This window comes from Panthera pardus, unplaced genomic scaffold (assembly GCF_024362965.1).
Source record: "Panthera pardus isolate Hobbes unplaced genomic scaffold, ASM2436296v1 HiC_scaffold_12, whole genome shotgun sequence".
Classification (NCBI taxonomy): domain Eukaryota; kingdom Metazoa; phylum Chordata; class Mammalia; order Carnivora; family Felidae; genus Panthera; species Panthera pardus.
The window spans coordinates 40591978-40615125 of NW_026526677.1; the positions used below are offsets into that span (position 1 = coordinate 40591978).

Consider the following 23148-nt stretch of genomic DNA (forward strand, 5'->3'; position numbering starts at 1 on the left):
CGCTCCTCCTGCTGCGCTCGCTCGCTCTCTCAACATAAATAAACATTTAAAAAAAAAGAAAGAAAGTACTTGATAAATAATCATTTAAAATATCCATTAAGTGTCCGAGCTGATATTTTTCTATCCCGTTGACTTACTTAGGTTGTAGCACATTTTTAAAAACTCCAATTTGTTTCAAACTCAGAGTCTAGTTTTACTGTCATTTATAATCATTAATTCACTCAACGAACACTTATTTGGCAGCAAACACAAGAAGTATGCAAAAGCACTGGGGTGACAAGGATGAAAATGATGTGCTTTTGCTCCTAAGCTGCTCATGATCTAATGGCAGAGACCGGTAGTAAACTGCTAAGGTGCACTGTATAAAGTGCTCTGATGCCCATAGGACAAATACTAGCCGCTAGAGTATGAGGTGAGGAAGGTGCCACAAACTGCACAAACATTATTACGATTCCACAGAACGCAGAAATGATCAGATGAAGTACTGGGGAGACTTACTGAGTAGCTTTTACAATGTCACAGTTACTAGAGTCCTCTATAAGAGGAAGAGCTTCTCTCGCCTTGGCAAGTTCTTTGCTTTCATATGCACAGACTCCATGTCGACCAAATCCTGGAGGGTGGGGGCCGTGGCTGTGATTCCTGCACTGAAGCATAAGAGAAATGTGACAAAGCATAGGAGGAGAATTAATGTCACATTCAATTACATAACGAACCAGCTGCTACTATCAACAGTGTATCTATATTATCAAATTAGAATTACTTTGAGTCTTCCAGGTATATCCTAGGAAAGATTTTCATCTTAATCCTATTCACTGAGTGAGATGATCATCAGAAAATTCCCCATTATAGATTTTGTCATTAAACAAAAGTCATCTACAAAGGCACCAATGGACCTTCTGACCTGTAGTAGCTGGAGGGTTACAGCTACCGACATAGTAGGAAGGTCACCAGCTCTCTGCTTTGGGGAGTTGTAGCAAACACCCTAAGGATACACCCGAACCTCCCAATAAAACAAGTTCTTGAATAGGTATAACTGGAGTCTCAGGAGAGGAGGAGAAAATATTTTTAAATATTTGACTAAATTAATACCCCAAAGCCTTCCAAATTTGGTGAAATTATAAACTCACAACTCTAAAAGCTCAACAAACCCAAGAAGAATAAACCTCAAAACTGTACACAAAGCGGGGCTCCTGGGTGGCTCAGTCGGTTAAGTGGCCGACTTCGGCTCAGGTCAAGATCTCATGGTCCGTGAGTTCGAGCCCCGTGTCGGGCTCTGTGCTGTCAGTGCAGAGCCTGGAGCCTGCATGGGATTCTGTGTCTCCCTCTCTCTCTGCCCCTCCCCCACTCACGCTCAGTCTCTCAAAAAATGAATAACCGTTTAAAACAAAATTAAAAAAAAAACTGTACACAAAAGTATATCATAATCAAATCACCAAAAACCAATGTTAAAGAGATAATCTCAAGGGCAGCCTAAGGATAAAAGATACATTGTGTTAACAAAATCAAAGATACAAATAAATTCAGACCTCTTATCAGTAAGTGCAAGCCAGAACGCAAACACAACAGTTTTCAAGAGCTGAATGAAAGAATTACAAACCTGAAGCAACAGCAAAAATATTCTTCAAAAATGGGGGTGAAATACATACTTTCAGACAAACAAAAGATGAGAAAATTGCCAGCAAACTTATATTCCAAGAAATGATAAAGGAAGTTCTTCAGGCTTAAATGAAAATAATACCAGATGGCAATCTGAATCAATACAAAAGAACAGAATGCCAGACCACATGGGTAAATATGTATAATTAGGTGGGTAAACGTAACAGATTTTTTCTCATTTTTTAATTTCTTGGTGATAGTAGAGAAACGGAAGTATCCTTATAAGTATACTTCTAAAAGATGTTATAATAGTTATAAGAGATACTATAGTAGTATTTGCAGGTAGGTAGTGATAACTTAAAGCATATAATGCTAACCCAAGAGCAACCTTTAAATGAAGAGGTCTAAGTAATAAGCCAAGAGCAGAGACAAAATGAAATATATAAAAGACACCAAATTAATATTTTTAAAAAGGCAAGAAAAGTAGAAAAAAATGAATACGGAACCAGAGAGGAAAAACATACAAGATGATATTTTCATACCTAACCACCATATTGATCATCATGTTAAGTGCAAATGGTCATAAATAAATAAATGACAGAGACTGTTAGATTGGATTTTAAGACAAACAAAAATACTACAACTATAAGCTGTCTACAAGAAATCTACTTTAAATATAAAAATATACACAGGTTAAAAGTAAAACAACAGAAAAAGACATGCTATGCAGAAACATTAAGCGTAAGGAAGGTAGCTGCTACATTTATATAAGACGAAGTAGACATTAGCACAAGAAATATTACCAGAGATAAGGAGGACATTTCATAATATTAAAGAAAGAAGTCAATTCATCAAGAAGACATAACAATCCTAAATGTGTGCGCACCTACAAAAAACTTTAAAGTTCATGAAGCAAAAACTGATGGAACTGGAAAAAAATAGAAATTTTCACAATTGCATTTGGATATTTCAACACTTCTTTCGATAACTATGAAGGAGTAAACAGAAAATCCTGTTGGATAGAGAAGAGGATAGAGAAGACTTAACACTATCCCCCGACTTGATCCAATACATCTTCATAAAGCTCAACCCAACAACAGTAGAACAGATTTTTTTTTCAAGTGCACACAGAATACCAAGACAGACAATATAAAACATGTCTCAACAAAGTCAAAAGGACTGAACGCGGGGCGCCTGGGTGGCGCAGTCGGTTAAGCGTCCGACTTCAGCCAGGTCACGATCTCGCGGCCCGTGAGTTCGAGCCCCGCGTCAGGCTCTGGGCTGATGGCTCGGAGCCTGGAGCCTGTTTCCGATTCTGTGTCTCCCTCTCTCTCTGCCCCTCCCCCGTTCATGTTCTGTCTCTCTCTGTCCCAAAAATAAATAAAAAACGTTGAAAAAAAATTTAAAAAAAAAAAAAAAAAAAAAAAACAAAACAAAAGGACTGAACGCATACAGAGTATGTTCTCTCACTACAACAGAATTAAAGTAGAAATCAATAACCAAAGGGTATGTGGAAAATTCTCAAATATTTGGAAACTGAACAACACATTTCTAAATAACCTATAGGTCACAGAAGAAAACAAAGAATAAGTGGAAACTATTTTGAACTGAATGGAAAAGAAAACATAGCAAAATACGTAGCATGCAGCCTAAGCAGTGTTCAGAGCGAATTTTTAGCTTTAAAGGCCAAACAGGCAAAAAGAGTCTAAAATAAATCATCTAAGTTTTCACCTTAAGAATCTAGAGACAGAAAATTAAACTCAAAGTAGACAGAATGAAGAAAACAGTAGAGGCAGAAGAAACCCATACAATATGGAAAACAATGCAGAAAATCACTGAAAAAAACTCATTCTTTGGAAGGAATAAATTAATAAAAATTAATAAACCTCTAGCCAAATGGATCAAAAAAAAGATGTCAATGACAAACAGGCTTAAAAAGGAGACATCAATACAAGATTCTATGAACGTTAAAAAGGTAATAAGGCAGGGCTCAGTTGGTTAAGCGCTCAACTTCGGCTCAGGTCACGATCTCAGTTTGTGAGTTCGAGCCCCGTGTCCAGCTCTGTGCTGACAACGTGGAGCTTGGAGCCTGCTTCGAATTCTGTGCCTCTCTCTGCCCCTTCCCCCATTCACATTGTCTCTCTCTCTCTCTCTCTCTCTCTCTCTCTCTCTCTCTCAAAAATAAGTACACATTAAAAAAAATTAAAAAGGGAGTAAGGCAATACTGAGAACATCTTTATGTCAAAAAATTCAACAACTTAGATGGAATGCAAATACCTCAAAAGACACAAGTTATCAAAATGGGCTTAAAAAGAAATGAGTAGCACTCTAGCTATTAAAGAAATTGAATTCATAATTTTAAAACTTCCCATTAGGGGTGCCTGGGTAGCTCAGTTGGTTGAGCATCCAACTCTTGATTTCGACTCAGGTCATGACCTGGAGTCACGGGATCGAGTCCCCTATCGGACTCGACCCTGAGCATAGACCCTGCTTAAGATTCTCTCTCTCCCTCTCTCTCTCTCTCTCCTTCTGCCCCTCTTCCCCACTTGTGTGCACAGACACACATGCTCTCTCTCGCTCCCTAAAAAATCAATCAATCAATCTTCCCATTAAAAAAAAAAAAATTACCAACCCCAGGTCTATATAACTTTTAACTGATGAACTCTATCAAAATACTTAAGGAAGAAATGATACCAACTCCTTCAGAAATGATAGGGAATGCTTCCCAGCTCATTTTAGGAAGCAACATTACCCTGATACTAAAATCAAGAGATGTTACAAGTAAAAAACAAAATAAAATAAAAAACAAAGCAAAAAATAACTACAGATTCAATATCCTTTAAAAGCACAGATACAAAGATCTTTAAACAAGACATTAAGCAAAGCGTACCCAGTAATATGTAAAAAGAATAATATAAATTATAGCCAAGCTTAAACATTTTAAAACAAATCAATGTGACTCACCATATTAACAGAATAAAGGAAAAAAATACATTCATTTCAGTAGAAAAAAAGCAGTTGACAAAATTCAACACCATGCATGGTAAAAACTCTTGAATAAAAATTCCTGGCACAGCAGGGGAAGAACGGAACTTCCTTAACCCGATAAAGAGGTACAGGATGAGAAATCAACAGCTAACACACACTTTGGCAAAAGACTGCATACTTTAACTGTGAAGACTGAAAGAGCAAGGATGTCTGCTATCACCACTTCTTCTTCTTTTTTTTTTTTAACTAGGCTCTACACCCAACATGGGGCTTGAACTCACAACCCCAAGATCAAGAGTCGCTTGCTCCACCAACGGAGGCAGCCAGGCACCCCAATTTTAATCAACATTGTACTCAAGTCCTAGACAGAATAATAGAGTAAGGAAAAGAAATAAAATGCATACAGATTAGAAAAGAAACAAGTCTATCTTTATCTGCAGACAACAGGATCATATACATAGGAGATCTAAGCAATCTTTATAAAATTTAAATAGCATCAAAAATATAAAATACTTAAGATCATTTTCTATCATATCCAGCATTTTTAATTACATTCAAGGGGGAGGTTCACATCAAGTATCTAGCAAACCATTCCTAGAAATTGAAACTGGCTAATTATTTCATCATTCCTTCTTGTGCTTTACCATAAGGTTATCCAGCCTTCACCCACCTTATTCACCAGACCTATCTCTCTGAACTTTTCACTGTTTACAAACAGCCCCCCACCAAAAACAAAACAAAACAAAAAACCCACTATTCTCAAGGGATAAATACACATTAGGAATAGAAAAACTGAAGATATTTAAAATAATATGCCTAAGTCAATTCTCCAACAGTTCCAAAAAAGGTTTAAGAAATGATAGTTTTACTGAAATAAGTCTATAACCCCTCAATGGGTTTACTAAAAGAGGAAACAGCCTTGTCTTTTTTTAAGCTAACTTACAATAAAATTGACTTTTTGGTATGTAGTTCTATGAATTTTAACACATTATGTATATAGAGTTGTGTAACCCACCACCAAAATCAAGATACAACACAGTTCCAACACTTCAAAAAACCCCACTGGGATATTCCTTTGTTGTCATACCCTCCCCCAATCTCAACTCCTGGCAATTACTGATATGTTCTTCATCACTAGTTTCATATTTCCCAGAATGTCGTATGGAATTATATAGTACATAATCTTCTGAGACTGGCTTCTTTCAGTTAACATAATAGTTTTAAGACTCATCCAAGTGGTTTTATGTTATTAACAGTTCTTTCCTTGCTGTATAGTATTCCATTATATGAATATATCAGTTTATCCTTTCAGACAACCCATGTGAGCTGTTTCCAGCTTTTGGCAATTATAAATAGAGCAGCCATAACCATTCATGCAACAAAGCTTTTGCACGAACATATGTTTTTGCTTCTAAGAGTGAGACTGCTTGGCCATCTGGTAAGTATACCTTAAATTTATAAGAAATCATCAAATTATTTTCCAGAGTGGCTATACCACTTTGTATTGCCACTAACAATGTATGAGAGTGCCCACTGCTTTACATGCCCACGGGCGCCCAGTATGGTCAGTGTAATAGATCTGTAGCAATACATAGTCATGGTCTTAATTTGCATATCCCTTAATGGCTGAAGTTGAGTATCTTTTCATGTGGTTATTGTCATCTGTTTACTTTCTTTGGTGAATTGTCTTTTACCCATTTATTAACTGGGCTGTTTGTCTTCTTACTGTTAAGTTTTGAGAGTTCTTCACGTTATATATTCTAGATACAAGTTCTTTGCTAGATACGAGATTTGCAAATATTTTCTCCCAGTCTGTAGTTTATTTTCCCACTTCTTAAAAATCTTTTATAGGGGCGCCTGGGTAGCTCGGTCGGTTAGGCGTCCGACTTCGGCTCAGGTCATGATCTCACGGTCCGTGAATTCGAGCCCCGTGCGTCGGGCTCTGTGCTGACAGCTCAGAGCCTGGAGCCTGTTTCAGATTCTGTGTCTCCCTCTCTCTCTGCCCCTCCCCTGTTCATGCTGTGTCTCTCTGTCTCAAAAATAAATAAACGTTAAAAAAAATTTTTTTTTAAATATTAAAAAAAAAAATCTTTTATATAGCAAAAACTTTTAATTTTGATGAAGTCCCATTTATCAATTTTTTTCTTTTATGTACCATGCCTTTGGTGTCCCTTCTAAGAAGAGCTATCTTGGGACCACAACTCCTCTGTTCAAAGAGGAAGTTTTCCTCCCACAGAGTTTCAGGTGCTTGTGCTGCCAGGAGACCTTCTTCTTGCTCCTTGAACCTGAACTAGAAAGAAGGCTTCTCACAGAGCATTCTGTCTGCACTGATGCTCATCTCCATGGTTCAAGTTCAAGCATGGGGGGGGGAACAGGGGAGGGAACCCCCAATGGAAAAAAAATGTAAATTCGCTCCTGGTTCAGTCATTTTTTTTTTAATTCTGACCTTTCCCTGCAATCTACCTGTTACAATTTACTTTTCAGAATCCTTAGACGGCTGCTACTTACATTGTGCCCAGTGCGTTCAGTGGGATTGGCAGGGCGGAGCGCACGTATTCCACCTTACCCAGAACCACAGCCACAAATGCTCTTTCAATAGGTAAGTTCTGCTGTAGCTGGTGGATTCAGCCTCACTACCCGACACTCCACACACAAGCATACTCACACACAGCTAAAAATAAACATATAGGTAGTGAGATCAAAACATAAAAAAGAATATTACTCTAGGATTCTTTTCATCGTATCACAGCAATTGTAATGATATCCAATTGGAAGACAAGCTGTTGAGGAAAGAGTTGAACTATGCTCAGAATTATTAGTGTGTCCGTAAATAGCAGATGTAGTTAAAGTTGACAGTCAGTCTACTTTTTACATCAACATTAATTTTTTAAATTACAAAATGATTCATATTCGTCTAAAAAATCTAGCAACATAAAAGTGAACAAAGGGTAAACAATCTGGACTATTTTCCCTCTAATCTGCAGCCCCCCAAAAAATATTATTAGCAGTTTGGTGTATCCTTCCTCATTATGTATATAGCTGACCCTTGAATAATTCGGGTTTGAACTACACAGGCCCAATTACACACAGATTTTTTTTTTTTTATAAACACAGTAGACTACTGAAATGTATTCTCTCTTCCTTATGACTTTCTTATTAACATTTTTTCTCTATCTTACTTTATTGTAAGAATACAGCATATAATACATATAACATACAAAATATGTGTTCATCAACTATTCATCTTATCAGTAAGGCTTCAAAAGCAAGCTATTAGTACTTGAGTTTTTAGGGAGTCAAAAGTTACACGTGGATTTTTTTTTTACTGTGTGGGGGTTGGCGCCCCTAAACTCAGTGCTATTCACAGATGCAGACTAATTTCAGCCTTCACTTCTATAAAGAACCCTATAAAGAACACCCTATACATTTTACAGCATTGATTTCCCAAAGTAGGACTGCTGGGCCAGAAAATATATGCTGAAACATAAATAGATACTGAGCAACTACTCTCCCCATTTCACACTCTGCAGCAAGTATGTGAGTATTCTTTTTTCCCTACAAACCTCCCCATAACTGAACATTATCAATCATTTTACTATCTTTCCAATCCAATAGCTAAAAACAGCATCTTGTTTTTCATTTGTATGCCCCTAGTTGCTAATGAATCAGTGTTATGTTTATTGGCTTTCATATTTTTTCTTTCGTGGACTCCCTTTTCATAGTCTACTGTTTTTCTAGTGGACTGTGTATCTTTCCCCATTTGTATGTTAGGAAGATTAACCTTTTGTTTAGACACAGATTTTTCAACGCAGAAATTTACTCATTCCACAGATACAAATTTTTTTGCTTCTCTTAATGCCTTATCATCAGCTTCATTTTTCGTGTAGAAAGTTGAGGAGGATTACACATTTCAATGTAAAGATTATCCACAATTAAAAGCATTTATTTTTTTCAACAATTAATTACTGTGTATTTATGGCATACAAAGCATTATGCTAGGGGCACAGAAGACATGGGTATCTATCCTCCAGGAGTTTAGTCTAATAGAGTCTAATAGAGACAAACAGAGTAAAGTGATAATGCAAGGCAACATATGATTAAGTGGCAAAAATGGGTGGTAAAGCCTAAAGAACAGGAGCTACCTTCTGTTCACATCATCATTTTTTGCCAAAATCGAGGTCAGAGTAAACCTAAAAAATGATCATATAAATTCAAAGCCTGTTTTCAAAGTCAGTGATCTCCAAAGTCAGGCAAGGCCAATCAAGGCCACATACCCAGTGACCCACTGGGTAATGGGAGAACATGTTAAAGCTTCTATTATAATGATTTTTACCTTTTTTTTTTTTTAAAGGGAAAACCACAAAAATTTACAAACCCGGTTCTTTAAGCTTTACTAATTTTAGCACTGCCAGCCTCTTTTGATTCAAATGTCAAGCCAGTCAAGCCAGTCACTCTTTTACAGCCTGGGGCTGGGGGGGGGGGGGGGGGGGGGGGGGCGGTGGGCAGAGTAGAAGTTCCACCACCCAGAGGGGCTGACAGCGGGACCTTCAGCATACTGCAGCATCTATCAGGTTAAGTTCATTTTCAAGTTACATTATCTCATTTTAACTTACTCCTCTGGAAATAAGCAAGTGGCTTAAATTGATTCCTACAAAGAAGCCGTGAAGTAGGCTAATAATAAGCATAAGTACAAGCAAACAAGAAAATAGCAGAGCTGATACTTTTATTCATAGTACCTTCAGTATAACCTAAAGTAAAAGCAAAGACAATCTAATCTGATCTAACAAAAAGCCAGTCTCCCTACAAAAAAAAAAAAAAAAAAAAAATCAAAATTAATCGAAAGGACTACTTTGAAACACGTTTATATTTATTATTTTTAGTTCAAAACCTTACCATAGGTATATAACAGAGCTGTCTGTCAGTCAACGAATATAATTTAGAAACATACTGTCAGATCTTACAATAGCATGCCCTGTGACGATACGAATTCAGCAATGGGTTCCTGTCCCCAGCCCCCATGTACATCAAACAGAGGGAAGCTGAACTTTTTAAGTCCCAGCTGACCGACCACATAACACAGAACTGTGCCATCAATGTGTAAGTTAGAGTGACCAATTCCCAACAAGTGACTAACAAACTGCAGTCAGTACCTGGATAATTTGGACCATGCAGCGTGCAGTGCAGGCTTCATTTATCATTCCATTAATTTCACAGCACATGATGTTTTACAAAAATGAAAATGTGGGATTCCGCTTTTCACATTATGGTAGGGTTTTACTCTGGGGGTACAAGCTCAAAACTGTTTTACTGATAGGAATGCATGATCAAAGCAGCTTAAAGATCTCCTTTGCTTTGGATATCACACACCCCCAAAATTTTACAAGAGCTACCGTTGAGAAAGGGAATGATCTGCTTTGGGGGAGGTCAACTTTGGGGGCAGTCACATAAAACTGTTTACGGAAAGCAACCATACATTTCTATCACCAAGACTAAAGCAAGATAATAAATCCTTCTTAGAAATTACCCTCTAGTTATAAAAAAAAAAAAAAAATGTGTAAGTATTCTCTGATTTCATTTTTACCTTGTTGAAATGTAAACCCCTTGAGAACAAGGCCAAAGTCTCAGATTTCATGTTGGTGAATGTTGGCGAATGCTGGTTATTTTTGGCTTCAGTGTTTACATTTGTAAAAGGCAAAGAACTGGTCAGCGTAGCTATAAAGTTTCTTCCACGTCCATGCTGTATGGATCTAAGAGGAGCTGTTACAACAGTCATTACTGAAATGTGCACTGACAAAGACTTTTCACATAAACAAACACCCTTTACAGCAGTGAAAGCTCCACTGCTATCTGGCGACCTACAATGTTAAGGGAACAGAAGAGACTAGGCAAATTCTCATGATGGCAGCAAACTCATAAGAGTTCTCATTAACCATTCATTCAGAGAAATGTAAAGAACACCTGCTAGGTACCAATCACAATACAGATGGTCCCCAACCTACAACTGTTCAACTTAGGATTTTTCAGCTTCATGATGATGTGAAAATAATATGCATTCAGCAGGAACTGTACTTTGAATTTTGATCTTTCCCAGGGCTAGTGATACATGGCAGGATGCTTGTGATGCTGGGCATGGCGCCCACTCAGCCATGCGATCACAAGTGTGAATAACCGATATGCTTTCAACCATAGTGTACCCAATATAACCATTCTGTTTTTAACTTTCAATACTGTATTCAATAAATTACATGACATATTCAACACTTTATTATAAAATAGGCTTTGTGTTAGATGATTTTGCCCGACTGCAGGCTAATGGAAGTGTTCTGAACACATTTAGGCAGGTCAAGCGAAGTTATGATGTTCAGTAGGTTAGATGTAATAAATGCACTTTCAACTTATGATGGGTTTATTGGATGTAACCCCTTTGTAACTGGAGGAAGATCTGTATTAGGTAATTAGGGAATAAGACAATTCCAGCTGCAATCCATTCATTTACTCATCAGATGTTTACTGAACGCCCTATATGTGCCAGGCATTGTTCTAGACACACGGATATGGCAGTGAACACAACAGGCAAGATTCAAAAAAAGTAAAAAGGATGGGGCACCTGGGTGGCTCAGTCAGTTAAGCATCCCACTCTTGATTTTGGCTCAGGTCATGATCACATGGTTTCACGCGTTCAAGCCCCACAAAGGGCTCTATGCTGGCAGCAAAGAGCCTACCTGGGATTTTCTTTCTCTCTCTCTCTCTCTCTCTCTCTCTCTCTCTCTCTCTCTCTCCCCCCCCCCCCCTTCTCCCACTTGGGCTATCTCTGTTTCTCTAAAATTAAATAAATACACTTAATTTTTTTAAAAAAGTACAAAGGATACCAAGAAACAGGTAGCTGGCTGAATAATCTCCCTCACAGGGAAGAACAAGACATTATGAAAATTATGTAACAGAGATATGGCTACATCTGCGGTGATTTTTTACAACAAAGTCCCTAAATTCTTTGATACCTCTCCATCAAGAGGAGAGGGTCTGTGTCCCTTCCTCTCAAATCTCAGCTCTGTGACTGCCTCACTAATAAAATACCACAAAAGTGATGCTTCACCAGTTTGCAGGCCCAGGTCTTAGAAACTGTCAGCTTCCTCTCTCTGTCTCTTGAGATGCTCACTCTTAGAACCCAGCCACCATGCTGTGCAGAAGCCCAGGCCACATGTACGTGTTCCTGCTGAAAGTCAACATAAACTGCCAGATACGTGAGTAAAGACACCACCGGATGATACTAACCCCAGCTACTAAGTATCCCAGATTATGAGTCTTTCTAGCAAAAGCTCCAGACACAGTAGAACAGAAACAAACCATCTCTGCTATGCCCTGTCCAAATTCCTGACACACAGTCCATGAGCATGACAAGGGTTGTTTTACACCACTATGTTTTAGGGTGGTTTGTTACATAGCAATAGAAAACTAGAACAATTTTAAGATATAACAATATAAGATATAAGATATCATATATTTTTCACATGGAGATATCATGAATATTATTTTTTTTCTAAATAGTAAATAAGTACTATTAAAGTTACACTGGGCGTTAATTGAAAAGAAACCCAAGATCTAAAAAATCATATTCAAACTCTGATGAGGATCACTATTCCTGCCAGATTATCAGATAAAACAAAGAGAAACCTAATAGATAACCATTAAAACTTCTCATGACATTAACAGAAGTACAGAGTTGCTTCTAAGTTCATTCATTGGACATGTGTTTACAGAGTACCCATCAATACTAGGCACTGTTCTAGATGCTAGGCACACAGCAGCGAACATAACAGATAAAAATCACTGCCCTCATAGAACTTACATTCAATGGAAGGAAAGAGACAACAAACAAGACAACGTATGCATCGGGCTCCGCTGTGCTCTCTCTCTCAAAATAAATAAATAAACTTTCAAAAAATGCAACACTCTTTATTAAAAAAAAAAAAGACAAAAACCTTAAAGCGGTGGGGGAATAAGCCATGTGGGTATCGGAGGAAAGAGTACGCCAGCCAGAGTGAAGAGAAAGTACAAAGGTCTTGAGGCCAGTGTGGCTAGGGTTGATTAAGCAAGCAAGAAAGTAGTAAAAAACAAAAAGAGGTCAGAGAGGAAACTGGGGGCCAAATGGCATAAGCAAATTCTGGCAAAAACAAAAACAAAAACAAAAAACCCAACAACACTGAAATTGGAATCAGTAGAACCAAATCCAACAAGAACAGGAATGTTTCTGCCTGTTTTGTTCACTGATTTATCTCCAGCACCTACACCAGTGCCTGGCACGTAGTAGAAAGAATGAAGTCTTCACTCTGTCACTTGGCAGCTATTTGACTTTTAACAAATGCCTCTGATATTTTGAGCGTCAGTTCTAATCTTTAAAACTAGAATAACAATCCCTCCCCACCTCATAGGGTCAGAGTGATCAAGCATGGGGAAATATTTTGCAAACTGTAGAGCACCATATACAGGTGAAATCTTTATTACTGAAAAACAATTATTATTATTATTATTATGGTATTATTAACAACAACAATTATTATTAACAATGACCACTCTACCATGCCCCATTAATTTCAACCTCTGAATCATTCTCTTCCTCCACCTGTCATGAAACTGGGGCAGGGCTATCTTTCCCTTCAGCACGAGGGAGTGGACTTTAAGCACTTGAAGGCTTTTGTCAATGAGTGGCAGTAATTAAGATAAGACAGGCAATTCTCTCAACTTTTCCTGGAGATTCTCTGAGAAATAAAATAAGACATAGTTTCCAGGTGAAACTATACCCCCTCTTGCCCCCTTTTGTAAAATCCAGCAGGCTTGCGAGCCTTTTTTTTCCCACTGTCAAAATGCAAGAACGCCTAATATGATAAGAACAACTTAACAAATTCTCTTGTTTTATCCTTTCTCTTAAACATGTTTTATTCTTTCTCTTAAACCCACATCAGACTGCTTAAAGAAGGACAGGAATGAGGAAGCATGAGAAACACTGTAAGGATTGTAAACACTTCTTTTTTTAGAGGCCAACTAATCCAGTCATCTCAAACTGCTTGGGTCCCATTAAGGGCCGAAAATCTGCTATGTAGCTCACTCCAACTGGAGACAGCTTCAGTTTTCTCCTCAGTAAAAAAGGAGACAATATCATGTTCTTCACGATGCTTCAATTCCAGAATAAAATAATGCATATAAAAGCTTCTGGTATATGCTAAGCACTCACTAAATGTTGGCAGAATCTGGATATTCTTCATTTATCCAACATTAAGTGAACAGCTACAACATGTCAGTCGGCACTTTAGGCACTGGGAAAGGGCCATAAACAAAAAGGACAAAAATCTTGTTCTCTCGGAACGCCCTCCTGTTATCTCCTGTAACGTCCCCCACTGGCCCGTTCTGTTCTCTGGAATTACATCTGGCTTCTGGTAGGTTCTCCTCCACAGAATAGCATCCTCTTTTTTTTGGGGGGGGGGGGGGGTTCGCGGGGGGCCTGCAAATCGCTATCAGGTACCTACCTCTCTTTCCACCCACCTTTCCCCCAGCAGAAGCCAACAGCCTCAGTTCTTTGAAAGAGTCAGCAAGGACGTGGGAACAAAAGCTAGAACAGGGCTGGGTGGGGCGAAGGCAGGTGCCCAGGCAACTCCACGGAAAAAAGAGATCAAGAGAACCGCACGGATTCCAGGCCAAGGTCAAGACAGGCTGGTCCAACTCAGGTGTGTCACCTGACACCTCTCCCAGGAACGGCCACACTCCACTCCCAGGCCCCTGAGGTCCCTGCCGGGCACGCGGGTACCGGTCCCGGGGGGCATCCTGGCCCACCGTGCAGGCTGGAGGGCCGGGAGGGCACTCACCCGTGTGTCCTCGCCTTTTCTTTCCGGTCGCCTCCGAGAGAATTCCCGGCATCATTCTCGGCGTCTCCATGCTTCCTCCTCCCCGGCCCAGGCCCCTCCGCCCCCGGAGGCCCCTGTTAGGAGCCGCCTCACACCTACGCCCTTCCCTCTCCCCATGGCCGCCGCCGCTCTCCCGGCCCCAAGACCGCCAGCGTCCGGTCGCACTCACCTGCGAGCCCAGCCCCGGGCCCTCCATCTCGCCCCTGGCGGCCGCGACCAGGCGAAGTGGTGGTAGCAGCTCGCGGGCCACCCCCTCGAGCCACCTTCACTCCCACTTCCTGCTTGCGGCCCCGCCTCCGCGGCGGCCCCCTTCGTGCTTTGTGCTGCCAATCTCCCTCGGAAGAGCCAATCCCTGCCCTTTCTTAAGTGGGGGGCGGAACTTTTCCTCTGCCGGGGAAGCTAGTGGGGAACCGCGATTCGGAGGCCCCTCCCCTAACCCGCCCCCTCCTTGTGCTTCCAGCCCCAGGCCAACATTGTGCAGTGCACGCCCAGGTAGGCGTCCACCTGTCCATCGCGCCTCATCCTGCCCCCCCCAACACACGTCCAGGATCAGGCTGTTATTCCAAAGTCAACCCACCACCTATTGAGAGCAAATGCAGACTTGGCTACTTAATAGCTAGATAACCTTGTGAAAATGTCTTATTTTACCTCATTTCCTCATCTGTGAAATGGGGAAAAATAAGGGTAACTACTTGACAGCTTGTCAGAGGATTAAATGAGAGAAAACTGCAAAGCCCCTTAGCCAATGTCTGACATATAATAAAGAACCAGTAAGTGTTAACTATTAAAACATTTGCCACTCTCCACTTTTTGATCTTGAGTAAGTCACTTCCACCATCTGGGCCTCTGTTTTTTGTTTTGTTTTGTTTTGGTTTGGTTTTTTTTTATACAAAACAGAAAATATGTGAGTTTCACTGCCCAGACTAGGGGAAGATTGGGCAAGAGCCCTCCACCCCGCACCCCGCGTTCTCCATGCCCTTTTGTGGACTGCATTGAAGAAGCTGGCATCTAAACTGTTCAGCTTGAAGGACAGTTATGAAGCTAGGATAATTGTATATGAAAGAAAAACCTTTAATCTTTGTTGTTGTCATTATTATTATTATGACCCTGCCTATTGAGCACAGGGTCTCAATAGCCCTGAGTTGCCCCAAAGCCCAAACTCTTTGAGCTATAAGCAAAATTGACAAAAATCTTTTTCTCTTGGAATGCCCTCCTGTTATCTCCTGAGATGTCCCCCACCGGCCCATTCTGTTCTCTGGAACTACATCTGTCTTCTGGTAATATCTCCTCCGCAGAGTGATGTCCTTTGGGATTTTGCAGATAGCTATCACATATCTCTCTTTCCATCCACCTTTCCCCAGCCCAAACTAACAGCCTCAGTTTTTTGAAGGAGTCTGCAAGGATGTGGTAACAAGAGCTAAAACAGGGCTGGATAGGGGCAAAAGCGAGTGTCCAGGCACCCATCTCTGAACTCCCAGTGCCCAGCACAGCACTGGGATGCGGAAAATGATTAGTATAATTTTACTGAGTGGATGGACAGAATGATTGGCGTGTCATCAACTTCTATGATACAATGAAGGACAATAGAAGTGTAAGCAACTTCCTGGGAGAGCCAGAGCTGTGAGCAACTAATTTGGACAGGCTAGGATGAGACATCGGGAAAGGCTTCATGGAGGAGAAAGCCTTTGGGTGTGGTCATTTTGCTTAGCTAATAAGAGCAGTGTTTATTGATCACTTACTATGTACTGGCACCCGTGGCAGTGTTTTTGGATATATTATGTCTAATCCACGAAAGGAGTGTTAGTTCCCCCATCTCCCAAAAGAGAAAACTGAAACTCCAACTAAGCATATAAACCCAAGTCACACAGCTGGTTAGTGGTCAAAAAAGGACTTAAACCCAGGTCTCTTACTGCAAAGCGGCTTTGACTGGAGTCGTTTGGTTGTTTCACTTTCAAGAACTGAATTAGAAGATGTTTTTGAACTTGCAGGATGCTTGAAATCTGTTCCTTCAGTGCTTCTGATTGATATCCTAACACATGGGAAGATTCTGGAACAAATAAATCCTAACACTACTCTTTAGCAAGACTCCAGTTCCCCTCCACTCATTTGTTTTATGCCTCCTTTGAACCGCTTCAGATCGGGGTAAGTATGGCCACAACGGATGGCTATATATATATATTTTTTTTTTTAATTTTTTTTTTTTAACGTTTATTTATTTTTGAGACAGAGAGAGACAGAGCATGAATGGGGGAGGGTCAGAGAGAGAGGGAGACACAGAATCCGAAACAGGCTCCAGGCTCTGAGCGGTCAGCACAGAGGCCGACGCGGGGCCCAAACTCACGGACCGTGAGATCATGACCTGAGCCGAAGTCAGCCGCTCAACCGACTGAGCCACCCAGGCGCCCCCGGATGGCTATATAAAAGCAAACCCAGTGAGGCCCAAAGTGCCACCGTTACCTCGCATGTTTAAAAACTACTTTGGTATGTAGACAAACCACGGTAGAACAGCAGGAGGGTAGGAGCAGGCCCTGGAGCGGCTCTCAGCCCCTGGAGCACTGAGTAGCTGGCTGCTTTGGGGCGTTTTGGGTGAGTTGCTCAATCTGTTTGCTCAATTTGTTCTTCGGTTTCCTCATGTGTGAAAATGGGACAATCATAGTACTTACTTCCCAAGCGTGTACCAGGGTGCCTGGTACATGATAAGCACTATATATGGGTTAGCTGTTAGCATCATCGTTCTCGCCCTCACCAGGAGCAGGTGTTGGGGAGCATTGACTGGACCAGCCAGGTGGGGCCATGTAGAGAGCTTAAGAGAGAAATTCAGCAGACCTGACTTCTCATCCTAACTCTGCCATCACTCATTGAGCATATTAGTTCACTTAAGGCTGCCATACCCAAGTACCACACACTGAGGGGCTTAAACAACAAAAGTTTATTTTCTCACAGTTCTAGAGGACAGCAGATCACGGTGTTATACTAACAGGGTTGATTCTTCTGAGGCCTCTCTCCTTGGCCTATAGATAACCATCTTCTCCCTGTGTCTTTGCAAGGTTCTTCCCTTCGTAGGTGTCTGTGTCCTAATCCCCTCTTCTTTAAAGGCACTAGTCATATAGATTAAGACCCACCTGACTGCATTTTTAAATTATTTGCCTCTTTAAAGACCCTCCTTCCAGATACTGTCACATTCTGAGGTACTAGGTGGTAAGACTTCAACATATGAATGGGAGGAGGACAAAATTCAGCCCATAACACAGTGTGTTATAAATCCTAACACTATTTTCTAACATCATTTTAGAAACATCATTTTCTAACATCATTTTCTATCCTAACATCATTTTCTCTCTGTGGCAGTTTCCCCATTGTCAAATAGGGCTGAGAACAGCTGCAGGAAGCACTAAGCACTAAGCACTCAGTTTTGATCATATAATTTCCCTAGCTGAGACTAAGCTCTACCTTCCAATCCCCATAGCACTTTTTGGATCTCTTTTAGATGATACTATTTCCCTCATTCTGCAACTATATATTGAGTTCCTACTGTGTACCAAGTACTGTTCAGTATTGAGCAAGACAAAAAAAAAAAAAAATAGTCCCTGTTTCCCTGAGGCTTACTGTTTAGTAGCAAGAGACTTTTTAAAAAAATTTTTTTAATGTTTATTTATTTTTTTAGAGAAGAGACAGAGACAGATCATGAGCAGGGGAGGGGCAGACAGAGAGGGGAGACACAGAATACAAAGCAGGCTCCAGGCTCTGAGCTGTCAGCACATAGCCCAACGCAGGGCTTGAACTCACAAACTATGAGATCATGATCTGAGCTGAAATTGGAAACAGAGCCACCCAGGCACCCCAGCAAGAGACAGACCTTAGTCAAATGGGTTCCCAGATACTAACATCTTAGATGAGCCTTGCAGTTCTTGGGTAGATGCACTTCCCTCCATGGGCTCTTGGCACACATCTCACCATGTTCTGCTCAAAGTCGGCACACAGTAAAGCCTAAAAAGAAGTGCTATCCGAACAAACGAACAAATGAATGAATACAGTCGAAGTAAGGGTTGACACAAGGAAATCAAATGTGGTTCAGCTCCATAAATCACTCTAAGCAGTACCAATTTCGCAACGTTTAACAATTCTTGGCTTTGGAGAAAAATTCCATAATAGGGTTTGCTAATCCCTACTGTCACACTATGGGTGGCAACTGACTTCATTCTGACTGAACTTGTGATTCTGGCTTCATTTCTTCCACAGCCGTGGAAAGGAAAGGAGTGTTTGTTGTAACAGGGCCTTGTGTTTGTAATTATGTCAAAGGCCCTGGAATGACCCTTTGTAATGTCAAAAAGCTCTACACATCTGTCAGCCCAGTGCTTTTTGGTATCAAGCCAGCAGGGCTGGGGTAGGGATGAGTGCTCATCGGGAACATTGGGGCCACAAATATTTATTGAGCTCCTACTATGTGCCAGGTACAGGCTAAAACATATGAGTACAGTCGCAAACAGCAGAGTCTCTGTTCTTCTGAAGGTCAGGTCTTCAGGAGAGGGCAAATACTGATAGAAATAGATAAACAGATTTTTTCTTTTTTTAAGAAAAGAAGTACAGACAATGATAAGTGCTAACAAGGGACCCACATTAGCTTGGGGAGATAGGGCAAAAAGTCCTTTTCAAAAACGCATAAAACTAGCTCAAAAGGACTTTCCCAACTTCCTCTATGTACAGGTGGGAAAACTGAGGCTTGAGGAGGGAGGGACCTGTCTAAAACCATTTCTACAAGTTAGCGGAGAAGATAAGATTAGGACAACTCTTCTGGCCGCACTGCAAGGCTACCTCGCCAACCGTCAAGTAGCTTCAGTTTCTAACTGTAAACAACCTCCCGGATTCTCAGGGCTGGGGGTTGCGGGATGGGACAGGGATTGCTTACAAGTCTTTCTCGGTCTCTTGTGTTCTATGTATGAAAAGCTTCATAGTTAAAAAGTGAAAGTGACTCTTTCCCTTCATTTTATATACAAGTCGTCAAGATCTGGCAATGAGATACTCTAAGTTAATATGGTCTGAATTAGGAGACTATGGTGTACAGCTTATATTTTACTTGCCAGATTAACCAGATTAGTGTGTGTGTGTGTGTGTGTGTGTGTGTGATTAATACAGGTGTGGCAAGACTTGCCTCTCTACCTTCTGTGTCCATGTATCATAGCTCTGTATTTATTGGTTTATATACCCAGTCCCCGCTTAGTCTCTGTGCTCCCAGAGGACACTTAAATATCACTTCCTCGGGGAGGCCTGGACTCCTAGATCAGGTTAGGACTCCCTGCTAGATGCCCCCATAGCACCCGGGGTTCTTCTAACAGCACCCATGGAACATTGTTGAACGTTTTGAACATCTCTCTTCTCTGCACATCATGAGCAGTTCTGGGAGCGTAGAACCTGGCCCTGATTCAGATATAGATGCATTCCCGGTGCTTAGCACAGTACCTGGTCCATGGGAACTCAGCTCCATACCCAGTTGTTGAATGAACAAACAATCCTATATTATTAATTTTTTTTTAATTTTTTTAATGTTTTTATTGATTTTTGAGACAGAGAGAGAGCATGAGCAGGGGAGGGGCAGAGAGAGGGGGAGACACAGAATCTGAAGCGGGCTCCAGGCTCTGAGCTGTCAGCACAGAGCCCGACTCGGGGCTCGAACTCACGGAGTGTGAGATCATGACCTGAGCCGAAGTCGGACGCCCAACCGACTGAGCCACCCAGGCGCCCCGCGCATAAAAATTATTAATTTTTATTTATATCCCTGGCACCTAGCACACTTCCCAACCCGGGCTGAGTGCTCAAAGAATGTTGACTTGAGTTAAAGAATCCCATCTATGGTTTTATACAGTTTGCAAAACACTTTTGCTTTTACTTAGATTGAGGCATAACATCCCTGTGATGTAAGCAGAGTGGGGATTAGCACTCCACTTTATAGACTGTAATTCAGTAAGCGTAAGCAACTTCCCCAGGGTGTCAAGCTAGAGACTTTAGAAGAGCCCAGGCCCAGAACTTCTGGTAACAGGGGCAGGGCTGTCTCCTGTGGGACAAGGCTGTGGCCTTACCAATACAGTCACTGACAAGAATTAAGTTTGGGGCCCAGGACCTTTAAAAACCTCCCACAGGTATTTTTTCAAAAGTATTTTCTTTTTTTTTTTTCTTTTTAATTTTTTTTTTCAACGTTTTTTATTTATTTTTGGGACAGAGAGAGACAGAGCATGAACGGGGGAGGGGCAGAGAAAGAGGGAGACACAGAATCGGAAACAGGCTCCAGGCTCCGAGCCATCAGCCCAGAGCCTGATGCGGGGCTCGAACTCACGGACCGCGAGATCGTGACCTGGCTGAAGTCGGACGCTTAACCGACTGCGCCACCCAGGCGCCCCTCAAAAGTATTTTCAAACTTCCCACCTACTTGGAAGAATCAAGTTGGGACATGAGTTTTAGAGGCTCACTTTTTGTGTGCTCTTAGCAAGAGACCTTACCACTTTGAGCCTACATGCTCTCGCCTATAAAATGGGAATAGTGAGAGAACTTTCTTCATAGACTAGTTGTCTGGATTAAATGGAGGAATGTATGTAACGTACATACAGTAAGTGCTCTGTAAATGTTGGCCGTTACTAGATACTAAGACAACAGAGAAAAGCTGAGATCTTAGGGAAAACTCAGCCCTGACATTGATTATGATCCCACTCCAAAATATTCATGACTACAGGAAATATAATGGCCACAGTTCTACTGGTCAAAATTTATTCCTTGTTTCAGCAAGGACATTGGTTTGTGACATTTTATAGGAGTAATTGTTCTTCTCTTTCCACCACCACCCTACCCTACACACTAAACTCTTTGTGTTGATGAGGAGAGCTGCATTCCCATTGGCTCTGCCTTCACTAGAAGACAAGAAACTGGTAAAATCTGCTGTTAGCTGCTGCCCAGCAGGCTCCAATTATAGCAACAGTGGTGTCCATGGTAACCGGCCAAGCTGGCCTGCTGTGGTGCAAGTTGTCCAAGAATATAGAAGGGACCAGGGAAGGCCTAATTGGTTAACTGTCATCTCAGTTTCTGAATGAAAGAATTCCACACTGTGCTTTGGATAGATGGTGAGTCCAGACGAAATCTGGATTTCCCAAGCTGAAGGCACTGAGGTCATTCCCAAACCCACTGACTTCGTGATGAACCTGACCTCTGGAGGTATGGGTTATCAGCAAGGGCAATGAGTGAGATGGTAGGAGAGGCAGAACATTGAATAAAATGATTACATGAAATTCTGCCATTCCCTTGAAACTTCTGTGGCTCCCTATTGCCTGAGGCAAAATCCTTTGTGGAACTGGAGTTGAGCACTGAGGTGCCCTCAAGAACCAAGGTAGCCATGGTCACTAGTTTCTCTCTCTTGTCTCTGTGGCTCTGGACATCTGTCCTGCTCTCACTGTAGCATGGGGCCCTCTCCGTACTCGCAATTTCTGCTTTCCCACAACTTCTACTTACATGTGACATTGACTCCAGCCCTGACTCTACAAGATCTTACAGGCCCAGCACCTGCTACCTGCTTGTCACTGACCAGGAAGAGCTCTCGAGGCTGGAATATACTCCGGGAGGGGAGAGGGTGGACAAATCAGAAAGGAGAATCAAGGCTGGTGATTTGAATACAGGGCACCAGAGGCCAGGCCTCCAGCTGTGATCAGAGCTGAGTCACAGAAGCACAGAAATCCTGAAGCAAGAGCCCTGTCTTTCCCTAGCTCAGCTTCCTCCTCCGTCGACCATGCCACTAAGCAGCCTGTGAAGGAGATGTATCGGGTAGTGCAAGGAGCCAGGCTAGGAGTCAGGAGGGTCAGCTTTCAAGTCCTCACATGGCCAGTTATTGGCGAGACATTGAACTCCATAGGTCTTAGTTTCCTCACCTGCGAATGGAACTTTGGCCACAGCATACCTGCATAGCCCTTAAAAGTATGCGCCATGGAAATACCTGCATAGTTTGCCATGTGTCGCAGACAAGAAAGAAGGGGGTCTTGAGTTCCAAGGCCAAGTTAGTTTGATCCCAGTCCCAAACATGGGAGCATGGACACTTACAGGTGTCTCCTCGTGAAGGACAAGATGGACTCCTGCCTCAGGAAGGGAGAAATAGTACCACATCACTACTTCAGCTCACATGTGGGGTCATGGACCCAGGGGCAGAGAGCAGAGGGCAGAGGGAGACAGAAGGAAGCTCATGAGATGCCTCCCAGACAGAACACAAACTAGACACTCCCACCCCGCCCTCTTGTCAGCTTACCCTGCCTCCTCTGCCCATCTCAGCCCCATCTGGGTCCTTCTCTTAGGCAATTCACGTAGAGTCTGAGGCAGAATATTGAAATCAGTACATTTTTTTCAAACAAGCAGTATAGTCTTAACTGGGTAGGCATGGAGTACTTCTTAAATGATAAAATGAAATTTAAAAGTCTAGAGAAGTCTGAGGCAGCCTAAAATGCTCAGAGTTGCATGAAAGTTTGCAAAACGTCCCTGTGGTGTGTCTGTATTATCCATACACGGTCTCATTTTTGTGGGTTTTGGGGTTTTTTTTTTTTTTTTAACAACCAATGTGTTATCTTTCCTTATTTGGTTTTTTAAATCGATTTACCATCTGGAGTTGACCCAGAGTCTTGGGTACCCCTTGCAAGAATTGTAA

The 23148-nt window shown here is 41.5% G+C and overlaps 1 protein-coding gene across 4 annotated transcripts in view; it reads right to left on the bottom strand.

Moving 5' to 3' along the window:
• Positions 1–14763, bottom strand: part of ZDHHC13 (zinc finger DHHC-type palmitoyltransferase 13) — a 51805-nt gene extending 37042 nt beyond the window's left edge. For 2 of the 4 annotated variants that reach the window (XM_053899902.1, XM_053899903.1), the window contains exons 1-2: positions 14650–14763; positions 499–644 (exon numbers count right to left, since the gene is read on the bottom strand). In XM_053899902.1, coding sequence (XP_053755877.1) covers positions 499–644; positions 14650–14676 — 173 coding nt within the window. In that variant the 5' untranslated portion in view covers positions 14677–14763. The remainder of the gene's footprint in view (positions 1–498; positions 645–14649) is intronic. The other 2 variants (XM_053899904.1, XM_053899905.1) reach the window with 2 other exon arrangements.
• Positions 14764–23148: the final 8385 nt, after the last annotated feature.